The sequence below is a fragment of the Triticum dicoccoides genome, chromosome 6A (assembly GCF_002162155.2).
Source record: "Triticum dicoccoides isolate Atlit2015 ecotype Zavitan chromosome 6A, WEW_v2.0, whole genome shotgun sequence".
Classification (NCBI taxonomy): domain Eukaryota; kingdom Viridiplantae; phylum Streptophyta; class Magnoliopsida; order Poales; family Poaceae; genus Triticum; species Triticum dicoccoides.
The window spans coordinates 2,316,127-2,331,551 of record NC_041390.1 but is presented as its reverse complement, the minus strand read 5'-3'; the positions used below and the strand labels follow the sequence as shown (position 1 = coordinate 2,331,551).

The following is a 15,425-nucleotide window of genomic DNA, read 5'->3' as shown; positions in this document are numbered from 1 at the left end:
ATAATTGAAATAAATTTTGTAATTGTGAATTTTTTATAAAATTATGACATTCTGAAAATAGAAATGAATTCAATAGAAAATGGAAAAATGAGAAGGAAGAAAGCAAAGAAAAAATGAGAAAGAAAACGAACATGAAAAACAAAAACCATGATTAAAATGGAAATATGTGTAAAATATAACAAACCAGAAATTGAATTGGTCCGTCGAATTTTATGGTGATTGATCCACTGAAGCTTTTTTCTTTGCATGATCAACTGCATAAAAAAATCTTTTGGAGAGGGGTAAAAGAACTTGGAATATGGTTCTCTATTGAGATTATTCTCTTATGCATAGAGTATACTAAAACTCTAACCCCAATTTAATTGGGTTTTGGTAAATTGCAGTCCACTGAGATTTAGCAAAGTTTTAATGGATTTGTCCATCGTTAGATCGATCATCACTTTGATTCAAGCACCACGCTCATGGCGAGACCTCCTGTATGACTCTGCAGGCGTCAATTTGTTGAAACTTGGCACAGGGACTTAGTGAAATAAGCGAAGCCAGCATGTCTTTTTTTGACCTGATTTTCTTGGCACAGGGACTTGACCTGATTTTCTTTAAATAGTGAACAAATATTTAAAAAAACATGTCTTTTTTTGATTTTTCAAACATTTTTTTCGAAAACCTGAATATTTTTTAAGATGGGAAGAACTTCCAATGATATAACACTCACTGTAGCGATCGGTAAGCACGGTCATTCCCAATTCAATGTTTGAAACCAGTTTTTTGGTTGGTTTAATTCAATCATTTTTGAAAATATGTATTTTGAAAAAACTCAAAATGTATTAAAAATTGAACAATATTCAAAATTCGAGGAAATTTTCAACATGGATTTCTTTAAATAATGAACTAATATTTTAAAATGCCTTTCTTTGAATTTATGTTTTTTTCAAAAAAGTTATTTAAAAAAGTGGTAGTATTTTTGAAAATGGGAGAAACTTCCAAGCAAATTTTAAAACAGACACATTTTCGAATTTTTGAACAATTAAACAAGAACATTTGTTTAAACAACGCGTATTTTTGAAACAGAAACGTTTTTTGAAACTTTATGTAATTACTTTAAATTTTGACATTAGTACAGATTTACATTTTTTGAGGTTTGATCAAGTGATTATTTTTTTGAAAGTTCTTAAAAGAATACAAAGAATAAAAAAATTAGGAAAAATATGAGAAAATTTGGAAGTTAAAACTTTTTGTAATTGAAATAAATTTTGTAACTATGATTTGTTTTATAAAAATTGGAAATTATGAAAATAGAAACAAAATTAAACAGGAAAAGAAAAATGAAGAGAACAAAAGCTAAGGAAAAAAAGAGAAGTAAAAAGAAAATGAAAAACAAAATATATGGAAATATGTATAAAAGATAGCAGACCAGATATTGCAATTGGCACTTAGATCGATCAGCACTTAGATTCGTGCACCACACTCATGGCGAGAAATCCTGTATGACACCTGCAGGCATCAATTTGACAACACTTGGCACAGAAATCGGTCCTACTGAGCCAGCCAATTTTGGACATAGCGAAATAAGCGAAGCCAGCATGGTTGGCACTGTAGTTCCTAGTTCACTATTGAAAACCGATTTCTTGGTTGGTTTATTTCGATCATTTCTAAAAGTATGCATTTTCAAAACACTCAAGTTGTCTTTTTTAAAGGTGAACAAAATCCGAAACTCGAGAAAATTTTCAACATGATTTTTTCACAATATTGAACAAATATTTAAAAAATATGTATTTTTTATTTTCATTATTTTTTGAAAAATGAACAATCTATAAAAAATCGTGAACATTTTTTCAAATGGGAAGAACTTCAAACAATGTTTAAATCACTGTAGCGACCGGTAAGCACGTTAGTTCCCAGTTCACTATTGCAAACCAGTTTTTTTGGTTGGTCTAATTTGATCGTTTTAAAAATATTTATGTTTAAAAAAACTCAAACTATTTTAATAATATTCAAAATTTGAGGAAATTTTCGAAATGATTTTATTAAGTAGGGAACAAATATAAAAATGCCTTTATTCAAATTTCTATTTTTTCAAAAATATGGAGAATTTTTGAAAATTGTGAATATTTTGAAAATGGGAGGAAATTCCATGAAAATTTGAAACCACGCACATTTTAGAATTTCAAAACAATTAATGAAAACAAGAACAATTGTTAAACAACGTGTATTTTTGAAAACACATACATTTTTTCAAAATTTATGACATTACTTTAAATTTTGAATATTTGTTGAATGCAAAGACCGTCTGGCGAAATCGCCGCAAGCGCAAAGCGTTTATTTTTTTTTTCAACTTTCATCAAATCATGATTTGTTTTTGAAAATTTGAAGAAAATACAAAGAACAAAAAGAACATGGAAAATATGAAAAAAAATGGAAGTTTATTTTTTGATAATTGAGAGAATTTTTGTGATTATGACTTTTTTATGAATTCAGAAATTATGAAAATAGAAACAAAATTAAACAGAGAAATGAAAAGGAAGAGTGCAAAGAAAAAAAAGAGAAATAAAAAGAACATGAAAAACAAAAAACATGAAAAAAAATAGAAAAATGTGTAAAAGATAACAAACAAAAAAGCAGGTTTTGGAAAGCCGCGGCAGTTTGATGCTCATAGGCGGCAAATTGAATCTACCGCTCACCCTTGGTGAGCCATCTGTGTTATTCGCTATGGTTGCTAAGTAATGGCTTGGTGGGCTTTCTCTATCTTTTATTTTTGTTGTAGTCTGCCTGTTTGGCGAGGGAGGGAGCGGCCTTTTCATCGGCTTTTTCTATCCTCTTATTGTGGATGTTTTTAAGTTTATTTTTCAATGCCAACATGTTTTGATTGAACAAACATATATTTTTATTTTTTTCTATCCTACCCCTATGAGCACTTTCAAGAGACTGAGCAGGCGCATCATCTTGAGATTGACAATGTCACTGCTGGGAAAGTCTACTCCCACTGATAGCACATCGCCGGAAAAGGCTGAAATAAATCTAGGAAAATGTTAGAACCTCTGTCAAGTCTAGGATTTGAACCCTGGGGGGCTGGGATACCGTTGTCCTCCTAACCATCCAATTATAGGTTGGTTCGTTGCACTCCCTTCTTTTGAATGAGTCGTAACACGCACATAATTACATAGTGTTTTTTAATCCACACCATCGTGTTGCAAAATCAGTCGCACGGTGCTCTAACGGAGGCCAATGCTGCTATGAAGAAACATTATCCAGTAAATATTTGCTGCTCCTCATACTACCTACGAATTGGTTACTAGTCTGCCTCCTATATTGGGTCATATTTTAATCATGATTTTAACTAAAAATATATACGTTATACATGCAAACACGATATTATTGAAACAACATACAAATACAAATACACAAAGATAGTTTTTTATGACATGCACTAACATTTTATTAGTAAAATATGTGGTTAAACTTTGACTCAAAATATGATAGGACTAATAAACCCACACTGTAGTAGGACTAGCTTAGTGTTGCAACCGGTTTTATTCTTATAGTTTGCATGTATTTTGCGATGATTTATTTGAAAGGATTTTTTTGCGACTAATGTGGATTGCAAATATATACGCTAAAAAAATTACTCTATATTTTAGGTCTTTGACATATATATAGCATAAAAGAATGAGTGACAATGTTACATATGCATATAATTTGTTGATAGTTTCTCTTGGAGGTGGATGTGTAGCATTTAGTAGGAGGAGAACTAGTACTCATAAACACTTTTTGCTGGGGCTCCATGCACTCAGCTACCGCACGTGAGTAGCCAGCCAGCCACCAAAGAGCGAGAGATATCTGTCCACGGATTTGTTGGGCGGGTTCTACCCACGTGATTTGGAATCCTTACGAATCGTAATTCAGGGATCATAGCACCAGAAGCATAGCGTCCAATGGCCATCGACCCAGCTGATCCGTGCATAGGATCAGCCGGATGATGCATAGTATTTAGCATCTTCTTTTTGCCTTTTAAAAGGTTAAAATTTATGGTGGCAATATAAGTAACTTTTCCATGTTAAAAAGGTCAAATTGCCATGACAAAATAAAAAGAAAAAACTCAAAGAAATAGATGAAGTTAAAGGAATTTGCCAGGGCGTTATATGTAAATTTGCTATGTCAATATAGGAAAAAATTGCCATGGAAATAAAAAGAAATATTGTCCATCTTTTTTTTGCCATTTTATAAAATACTTTGCCAAGTCAACTTACGCTTAATAGAATAATTTGTCAATGACAACTTTGACAACATTGTCAATAGAATTTGGCTCTTTGTCATCATAACTTGCCATGGCAAAACTTGCCAAAAAAATAATTTGCCAATAGTCATCTGATGGCACTTTTTAGAACATTTAGAAAGAAAACAAATGATAAAAATTTTCCATGCTATGTGTAAAGCATGGCAGAAGACGCTCTCTAGGTCATGGCAATTGTGTATAAAACAAAATTCCAATGTATGTGGAGTATGATTTTGTCGTGGGTTTCTAATTGTTTTTGCCATGGTCGATGTGATATATTTTCCATGGTACATTGACATGGCAAAAACGATCTCTGAAAATGAATAGAAATTTGCCATCGTTTAAGAAAAACATGGAAAATCCATATAAAAAATTCTATGGTAGCTATTTACTAAACGAAAAGATGGTAGCTATTTACTAAACGAAAAGATGGTAGCTATAAAAGGATTGCAAATTTTTCATGTCAGTCTATGATAATTTTCCATGGAAAACGATCTTTAAACTCATAGTGATTTCCCATGGTATAAGAAACTAAATGATGTCCAATTCATGAAATGTAGGATAAAAAGAGTATACAACATTTGTCACACCAAATTTTTTACATAAGTCTAATACATGGGAAAAATAGACAAGATAGTGGATTGACAAAAAGACCAAGGTGATCTACGAAAGAATGAATAGAACTTTGTCATGGCAAAAAAATAGTAGAACGAAAGCTATCATGGCAACTTTTCATACACAAATTCCCATGGTATATAAAAATCATAGGAATTTTCTCATGGCAACTCCTCCAGAATTGTGCCATGTAAACTACTCTAGAATTTTTCCATGGCAACTAGTCATAGCAATTCTATCAATGAAAACTACTCATAAAAATTCTACCATGGCAACCACTCCAGAATTTTGCCATGGCAACTGGCAACTACTCCAGAATTTTGCGATGCCACACTACTGTCGGAACAGGATGTGTCAACATGATCTAATCCACATTAAGCATAAAATTATAAAAGTTCTCTTCAACATAGCAAAGTAGTAGTTGTCATGGCAAAAAACTACTCCAGATCTAATCCACGGTACTATAAAAATTGAATGTGCCAACATGATCTAATCCACATTAAACATAAAATTACAGAACTTCTTTTCAACATAGCAAAATAGTAGTTGTCATAGCAAAAAAACATATCTATGTTTGCATGTCAAAATATTGAACTAAACTAATGGGGACAATATGCATATAGGGTCAAAACCAAATTCATGTGCACACAAATTGCCATGTTTTTCAAAATAAAAAAGGTCACCTATGCACATACAAAGTTGCCATGCCCATTATATAGATCATGAAAATGCAGCTAGTCTAAAAATTCATGTTTATTAAGCAAAAAGGAATGAAAAAAATTTGGCACATACATGAGGATCAACTCATTGATGGAATGATGACATAAAGTTGCTCAAATGAAAAATTGGCATCTCTAAGATGCTACAAAAACTAACAAGTTTCGAGGACCAAAAAACACAGTAAAAAGAGTTGACATCTAAAGTAGTTGCCATGGCAACACATCATGTCTAACATATGCTTTTAGTTGCCATGCATTTAACAATACAAATTAACTATAATTATAGTGAATTTGGCACATACACGAGGATCCCCTCATTGTGAAATGATGACACGGAGTTGTTCAAATGACATGCGCGACCCACAATGTAACTTACCTTTTAATTAAGCATGAGTCAATGACAGGTGGACCTAGTCACCACTTTGACCGGTCAACACATTGACCAGTCAACTGTTGTGTCAGCAGTTGACCAGCCTGACCTGTGAGCCTCATGCACACTCTAGCTGGTTACACTTTTGGGTACCCATAGCCATTTTTCTATTTAATTTGAGTTATAAAATAAGTTCAAAAAATTCAGAAAATTAAACTTTGGAAATTCATAAAATAAACCATAAGTCAGATGAAAATACTTTATATATGAAAACTAATCAGAAAACTATAAAGAATCTAAATATGCCATCCAAATACCTATCAGACCCCTCTAACATAATGAACCTTGAACATTTGCATGTGGATCAATTTATCGTAAAATGCCGGGAGCTAGGAAAATATTACCAATTATTTATCCACTTCTTTTAAATTGTGCAGTAATGCATTAGAGCACCCCTAGCATAACATTTTTTCATGTCATGCTTTGTGATGCATTTTTATGTTTTATATTTATTGTTTCTTCCCCCTCCTTCTCCGGTAGACTCCGAGATTGTTGTTGGCCCCGAGTACGACTACATCGACGATGACCTTCCCTTCTCGATAGAGCTTCCAGGCAAGCAAAACCCCCTTGATCATTCTAATATCACCTATTACTTCTCTCTATTGCTTGCATTAGAGTTATGATATTGTTACTGCTTTATCGGTACATCCTATACCGTTGCATAGCTTGTCTATGCTACTACTGTTGATACCATACATGTTATCATATATTCTTAGTATAGATATGCTAGAGTCCCATCAGTGCCCTACATCCTTATCCGTCTGCTATGCTATACTATCGGACCGCGATCCCTTTGGGTGATGATCATGAATATGCCCTATACTGCATACCATATATGTTACTTCGATGGACCCCGGACTCCGGTGGCCTATGACATGGAGCGAGATGGACTGCAATGAGATGCCAACGAAGAGGAAGACTATTGCTACTTTATATTACATAAACTATACATGAAACATGTTCATATTGAAGTCGGATCGGCTTAGAGAGCACCCGCAAGTGATTCACTGTGGCGGCTGGTTGTTAGCAGTATCACCCAGGATGTGGTGGTAGCTCGGGACCTTCCCGACAACCGACACGAGATATTCGTTGTGGCGGAACGACAAGGCAGGTAGAGACCACCTAGGAGAAAGGTGGGCCTGGTCCCTGGTCAGTGTCCGCGGTTACATAACAATAACACGCTTAACGAGTTTGTTTTATTTGATCTAGGGCTGCCATTTGGCATATATGCACTAACCACGGCACGGGATAATGGTTCATGGGGCCTCAGCATCGTACATTCCCTCCGAAAGTAATCCAGATGTCATAGTTCAGAGACGCGGGCTAAATGTTGGGGTGGGATGTTTATGCCTGCTTGTATATACAAAGGTGCGCCTTGGCCCCGGCTAGTCTCGCAACGTGCAGTAGTGCTTTGGGTGATGAGCCCATGATGCTTTCGCACTTAGGATTTAGACCGGCGTCTTGACCTTTCTGGAGAGCCTAGGTTGGTCTATGGCTTGTCAATGATTTGAGGCCAGGCATTACTGAGAAAAGTGTGTCCGACCAGAGGTAATTGAGTGTACCGGGTAATGTGGTGCACTCCTATAGGGAAGTAATATTTTTTAATAGTTATGTCCACGGCAACAGGACGACTTGGAGTAGTATCCCGACCTCTTACAACTAAAATCGGATACCTGTTAAAACACACCCAGATAAGAGACAGATACCCCTGGAGACCGCTTTCCCTAGAGAGAGGAGAAGAGGACCTCTGGGCAGGTTATTGCCATACGTATGTGTACAATGATACCATTTATGCTACTCTCTTCTACTGCTGCAAGATGATGGCCGCAGATGATGGTAGTCTTCCATAGGATGAGTTTCTCTCACTTATTCTGACATTTCTGCAGTTTAGTCCACAAATACTATCACATTCCTTTGATACTGATGCATATGTAGTACAAATCTTATGTAAGTCTTGCGAGTACTTTGGATGAGTACTCACCGTTGCTTTGCTCTCCTTTTCATTCGACCCGGTTGCTACAACAGCTGGTAGCAACGGAGATGTAGGTTATCCCGACGTTGCCTACTATGTGGAGATCGATGACCAGGAGTAGTTCAGAGGTCCCAGGCAAGAGGCCTTGCCTTTCGATCTAGTGTCATTGTTTTGCTCAGCCTTCTTAAGGCAAAACTTGTCTAACTATGTCTGTACTTAGATAATATTTAATTTGATTACTGATGTATTATGGGTCCTCGTGTCCCTGGCTTGTAATATAAAGATTTGTGTTTAAATTTCTGTCATAGAGTTGTGTTGTGATGTTGATGTGATTCATCGTTCGTGATCGTGCATGCTGGGTGTATGATTAGTGCACGATTATAAACGGGGGCGCCACATTTCAGTTACCATGCATCTAGAGACGCCAAATGTGTAGAAAATAGCCAATTTCCACAACATTTCAACTACAAAAATTCTGTAAATATACATACATATGAAAAGATAATGCCTAAAATTAGCCATTTTCGCTACAAAATTTGGCAACAACAATTTCCACACCAAGGCAGGAACTAAAAATGTGTAGGAAATGGTAAACAATGGGCCGGAAACAAAAATGCACGGGGAAGGAGGGGGCAGGACCTGGGGTTGGAAGGTGACAAGCGGGCAAGCAGGTTGCAGCCGGGTATCCATGGCGGCGCCGTCTATGCCGACAACGCTACATCGGCGACATTCAAGAGAAGAGTATGGCGGGGGGGAGGTTTCATGGGCCATGGGGTAGCTACACGTGGGAATGAAATGGTGCTGACGTGCGCAGGGGGTCACCGGAGGAAGCCAGATCCCTCACTGCCGGCCTCATCCACTTGATGTGTACCGCCGTCGCGGCCCTTGCCGGCCACCACTCGGCATCGGCTGGGATCCACTTGATGTAGTGCTCCATTTTGGCATCGCCCCTGGTACTTGAGCGCGGCCACCACCGCGGATAAGGAGGGAGGCTTCCGGGAGAGCGGATGTTGCCGGCGGGAAGATACAGCGGACTCACCTGCTGGAAAATCCCGACGGATGCTGGAGGAGACGACGTGCGGCCGAAGAGGTGGGCATCGGGCCCAGCCATGCCACACACCAACCCCCACACCAGCGACCTGCTAGGTATCGTGGGCGGCCGCTTGCCTCATCGTCTAGTGATGGGTGAGTGGAGTTCGTGGGATGGAAATGGGGAACGGGAGGAGTGAGGTGGTGTCATGAGGTGAGTGGGAGGCATTCGTGACGGTTTTCATTCAGCCCGACCGGATTTTAGCGCTGACGTGGCTGATTTCGGTGTGGAAGATTTGTGTGACAATCCAACGGCCGGGGGGAGGGGGGGGGGGCGCTCGGGCTGAAATTCGACATTCCTAACGTGCGGCACTTATAATTTGGGAAAAAGAATCGGGGAAACTATTTATATAAATGGAGTAAACAATGTAACAAGTTCAGGTCAAAGAATGTGAGAAAATTTAAATAAGGTAAAGATTACTCAAATTCACTACGCTGTAGTTTTCCAAAAAGTGCCGTCAAGTTTAAAAGATGAATTTATTCCTTTTCCCCCCTGGGTGCTTGCTAGCTAACGAAGGAAAATAGACAAGATGATGACGAGACGGGTGCACCAAATCGGATTGCCTAACTGTTCAGTGCCCGAATCGGATTGGTTCACTGTCCGACTCGGTTTTGACCCCGTTTCAAGACGCGAGGCTAGCTATATATATGCCATGCCTGGGTATGAGTCGATCGTTGTGTTGGTTCCACGACACGATCGATGGAGTCGATAGCTGAGGAGACTTTGCGTGACATCCTTTTTAGGCTGCCGACGAGAGACGTCGCCTGAGGCCGCTGCGTCTCATGGCAATGGCGCCGTATCCTCACCAACCCATCCTTCGTCTACCTGCACAGCCATGCCGCCCACGTCGTGTTCACCCCCGGCAGCACCCCAGCGGAGGCGTTGGCGGTGTTGGAGATCCGCGTCAGGGGCATCAGCCTGGACATGGTCGTCCTCAACCCCACCACGGCCAAGGTCATGGGCCGCATCACCGATCTAGCCCCCGCCTACAGCCCCGTCAACGCCTGCAATGGCTACCTCCTCCTCGCCGCGCCCGGGGGCAAGTACACGGATTGGCCGGTCTTCGTCTGCAACCCCGTCACCGGCGGGATGCTAAAGATCCCGCCTCCGCCCAACATCGACCTCCTCGTCAAGTAGGCCATGGCAACTAAGTGCAGAATTACAAGGGCAATGCACAAGTAAACTACCCACATCAGGAAAAGAACTGTTTTCTTTAATTTATTTTCTAACAAAAAGAAACAGGTTAACTGAAGTGTAAGAACATCACATAGCAAACTGCACGGCACTCAAGATTTTCAACCGCGAGACTAACTTCCCCCAACAATTTTTTAACTCAAATTAAAATGCCACTCAGGCACTTTCATCCATGAGCACTGACACATGCTTTACTTTCCACTCCACGTGTAGTTTCATTTCACCATGCAACCATAGCTAGCTTCAGGACAAACTTGTTATCCTTCCACCACCGTATGTGCTTACTCTCTTATCTTCTATTTTCTTCCTCGTGCGCACAAATCCATAGAAGCTACAACACCAAGATTCGATTGGAAAATCAGAGGAGAAAAAACTGAATAGTAGATGCCTTCATGCGACAGCAGTAGTTGGTTTAGAGGAGGAAGTCTACAGCGAGAGGAATCAGCTCAGAGGAAAGAACCAGCTTGCTAGCGGCGGGGCAGAGGCAACTTGCAGTCAAGGAGCAGAAGAAATGGCATAGAGGTAGCAGCTAGCGACGGAGCTAGCGGAGGCCACGAGCAATATATCGAACGGCCTCCATGCCGCACCACCACCCGCTGCTCTGCTCCAGTAGCTGCTGCTGTCGTGCCGCCTAAGGATCACAGGGACGACGGCGAACGGCTGCATGGCTGGGAGCTGCGCTACACCTTCCATGTGAACGACGACAGCAACGACCCGCCAAGCGGCGCCTGGTTTGACGACGGCAACGACCCGCCGAGCGGCGCCTGGTTCGACGCGGGCGACGGCATGCTGTGTTATAGGTTAGGTGATATTCTCCACCAGTACAAGATCAAGGCAAATGGGAATAAAGCCATAGCGGGCGGTTTCTCGGAATGGGACCATCGGATCCAGCTGCCGGCAACCCTAGCACAATCGGAATTCGACTGGAAAAAAACTGAGGAGAATCGGTGGAACGTCTATAGCGGCTACCGTCCCAGCTTGCTCTCACCCCGAGTTGCCTTTGCCTCCTTTTTGCCCTCGACGCTGCAAGACTTCGAGCACACCTTCGTAGATGCTCTGCGGAGCCACCAACAATCAGGGAATAAGCGACGCTCCACCGATCACAACGATGACTTTTCTGTCAAGAGGATTCGTGAGGCAATTTAGCAAACAACAGAGTTTTGCTAGTATTTGTTAGCAAGATTAAAATCCCGGGAGAAACAATTTCATGGCTGCCTTTGCAGCAGCTATAGCCGACGTCATAGCGGCTTTTTCAGGTGGGAGAGATGATTTCTTGAGGTTTTTGCTGATCTCGGAGCCATGCGTTTAGAAAGCATTGTCGAGGATTTCGCAGCAGCAGCCATGGCATAGCGGCGAGGCTCCTGGGCAGCTATAGCACAGCTTGCACGGTTATTTTGTGGGGAATTTAATTTCGTGGCACAACCCTTATTTTATTTGTCAACAAAAAATATGGAACATAGATAAGATTACACCACTAGTGAATAGGCGTATAGCTTGTGTGTTCAGTCTTGGCAAGAACGAAACTCATATAAACTGCAAGATTTCTGAGATAACAAATAATTAATAGATATATGTCACCCGCTAAGGCATATAGCTTTGAAAACACAAATGTATCATCTATCATAAAATTAAATCGGCTGGTAGATTGACTTGTCATATATATTACTGTGTTTGAATCTAAGAGTCGTCGACGACAGAGTGCTGGCAAACATCCCCATTATCCGAGTAGTCGGAGCCATCTTCTTGCACAACCCCTTCCTCAAAAGAAACCACCCCGTCTTGCCCTTGCGGAGGTATGGGTGGCAACTGGTAGGTATCAAACTCCCTCAAAAGCTGCATCAACATACATGTAGATATTTGAATTATTTAACTAACCACATACAATTAGCTACTTAGACATCAACGGATGTTCTATCAGAAAGTTGATCGGTCACTTACTGGTGCTTGTGGGTCCATATCACGTAATCTCCTGAGAAAAGCAATGATTTCTTGGTCGACCTCCTCTTCCGTCCTCTCGCGGCCACGAATACTCCTGGCGTCAATATGCCCTTTTGATTTTCCTTGGCCGCTCAAGGGGTGCATGGAAGGGTCCTCTTCCAAGAACGGTTGCCGGATGCGGGGATGGAGAGCACCGTATGGAACGGTGCATGCTTTAAGGAGCATGGCGCTGGCTTCGTCATAGTCATTGGAGTCGGTAGCCTTGATCCCAAGAATTTCCTCCTTTGCCTTTTCCCACAATGCATTGCAATATGGCATCGCAGTATAGTAGTCCTCGTATGCCTCCACATAGCCTTTGGTCCGGTATTCCTCTCGCCAACACTCTTCTTCGAAATTAAAATCATCATCATCATCTGTTTCATTATCGTCTTCCTTGGGAGTCTCCTGACCGTTCTCGTTCTCTTCTGGCGCCTCACAGTCGCGCTCGCTGCTCTCTTTCTCCTCGGAAGACGTCTCGCCGTCGCCCAAGCTCTCGAGCTCTGTCACTATGCGACGGCGAATGGAGCACTCGAAGACCAGGTGTGTCATGACGTCGTCGTAGTGCAGCCGGATCTTGCCGTGCACCGAGAGGTGACGGTCGATGAGGTCGTCGGAGGAGAGGGCGGCTGCCCAGGCGCGGGAGAGGCAGCGGCACCGGTGGAAGTCCTTGGACGGCAGCCGCACGAAGATCTCCGCGAGCACGAGGTCGGGAAGGTGGACCGCCGACGGATCACCCATCGTCAATCGAATAGCCCTCTCCGTGGATCAACAATTTTGGCTAGGTCGACTGTGCGTACGTGGGGGGTAGATCGAACTCTGATCTCTGGCAATATATAATGAGTACGTACGTAATTGGAGATTAATTGATGCCGTGCCCAGCATGGTCGTTTGGTAGCGTAACACGCACGATCTCCAACTCATGTAGTCACGTACGTGCACGACTCAAACATCATAGGCATGCATGTGTGTTGAATCCAACAATTTCCGCACGATACGATATGACGGTCAAGCCCGGCTTTAGGTCCCGATAAATGGCATGCATGTGTGCATATCTTCTTTCATTTTTTTAGGAGGGGGGTGAAAGAAATTTCTTCCATAATAACAGAGTTATAGTAGAGAGGCAGGAGCCCGTCAATACATGGTGGTCCTGGATGTATCTTACCGCGTGCTACGCTTAGTGCGACTATACGGCGCCAGTCGATCTGCTGCCCTAATTTGTTCACGTTTAATCTACAAAGGAATAAACTCTCTCTCTCAGTCATCAGTAACTTGATATCAGACACAAGATGCCAATACGCTGACCATAATAAACCCTCCCTGGACAATGTAACCAATACTTCAAGGTGTCCGATTGTATCACCACTGGTCCTTCTGTGGCATTAGGATTCTAAGATTTAGGAGGGGAAGGTTGAGGAAAGGTGAAACTCATTGCAAAAGAGGGTAAATCGACCACTTTAAGATTACCATCTGGGGAGGTCCGTTTAGTATCCCAAAACTGCTTAGCAACAGTCGGTGATTCCGAATCTTTTTTATTTATGAATATGAACAGAAAAAATTCATTGTATCGTTGGGTCGGAGCGGAGGTTTGGTCTAGAAAAATTAGGAACAAAACGTCTACTCTACCGCATTGAAGTCTATAGCGCTCAAATGGCTGTTCATCTACCTTTAACCTTGGAAGCTACGTTCCTTTTAGTTTCGACTTTAGGGATAATTTTTTTCGCTATCTTCTTCCGAGAACCACCTAAGGTTCAACCAACTGGTCATTGCGGCCCCCTTTTGTGAGGGGGCACCCCTTCTCCCGAAGTTATGGGGCTATTTTGCCGAGTTTTACCCTCTTTTGCAATGAGTTTCGCTACAACACCTGCTGCTCTAGCTAATTGCCTTTTGTAATCCAATAATCGATCTTGGTTAGGATGATTAACCGAGTTATCCAAAAAATTCTGCTGATACATTCGAATAATTAAACGCCCTGTAGAATGGCATGTTCTCCTCGGTCGGAATAGGAAGTTCCTTCCCTTAGCCGCTACTACGGGAATCGCTTTTGCTTTCTTTTCCTCTGGCTACTAAGATGTTTCAGTTCGGAGATAAGCGGACTCGAACCGCTGACATCCGCCACCCCCTTATGGGTGTTTTACGTAGAAATACTATTTTTGCTTATTTTGACGATCCCCGATACAGAAAAGATAAAAAGGGTTCAGGCATTGCAATATGTAGAGTAACTCCCAATATAGGAGTAAAAACAAGACGTAATAGTGTGTAGTAAGTCAATTTATAATCTTTAACACCAGTTTGAAATCCAACACCTGCTTTAGTTTCTGTTTGCCGGTTGACATGGATCAAGACTGGGATTTGTCACTCCGTATGACGGAGAGGTATCACTGGGCCCACTCAGTAATGCATCATCATATTGAGCTCAAAGTGACCAAGTGTCTGGTCACAAGATCATGCATTACGGTACGAGTAAAGTGACTTGCCGGTAACGAGATTGAACGAGGTATTGGGATACCGACGATCGAATCTCGAGCAAGTAACATATCGATTGACAAAGGGAATTGCATACGGGGTTGATTGAATCCTTGACATCGTGGTTCATCCGATGAGATCATCGTGGAGCATGTGGGAGCCAACATGGGTATCCAGATCCCGCTGTTGGTTATTGACCGGAGAGTCGTCTCGATCATGTCTGCTTGTCTCCCGAACCCGTAGGGTCTACACACTTAAGGTTCGGTGACGCTAGGGTTGTGAAGATATGTATATGCAGTAACCTGAATGTTGTTCGGGGTCCCGGATGAGATCCCGGACGTCACGAGGAGTTCCGAAATGGTCCGGAGGTAAAGAATTATATATAGGAAGTGCTGTTTCGGCCATCGGGACAAGTTTCGGGGTCACCGGTATTATACCGGGACCACCGGAAGGGTCCCGGGGGTCCACCGGGTGGGGCCACCTATCCCCGGGGGCCCCATGGGCTGAAGTGGGAGGGAACCCAGCCCATAGTGGGCTGGGGCTCCACCCCCCAAGGGCCCATGCGGCTAGGGTTGGGGGGGAAACCCTAGAGGGGGCGCCCCTTGCTTGGGGGGCAAGCCCCCCACCCTAGGCCGCCCCCCCCCCCTAGTAGATCCATCTACTAGGTCCGGCGCTTCCCCCCCATGGCACCCCTA

The 15,425-nt window shown here is 42.0% G+C and overlaps 1 protein-coding gene across 1 annotated transcript; it reads right to left on the bottom strand.

Annotated features, from left to right (window-relative positions):
• Positions 1 to 11,874: 11,874 nt before the first annotated feature.
• LOC119318888 lies at positions 11,875 to 13,005 on the bottom strand. Its single transcript, XM_037593449.1, has 2 exons — positions 12,229 to 13,005; positions 11,875 to 12,123 (listed from the first exon to the last, which is right to left on the bottom strand). Exons 1-2 carry the CDS (start codon positions 13,003 to 13,005, stop codon positions 11,968 to 11,970), a joined length of 933 nt encoding a protein of 310 aa, XP_037449346.1. The 3' UTR covers positions 11,875 to 11,967.
• Between the last annotated feature and the right edge of the window lie 2,420 nt (positions 13,006 to 15,425).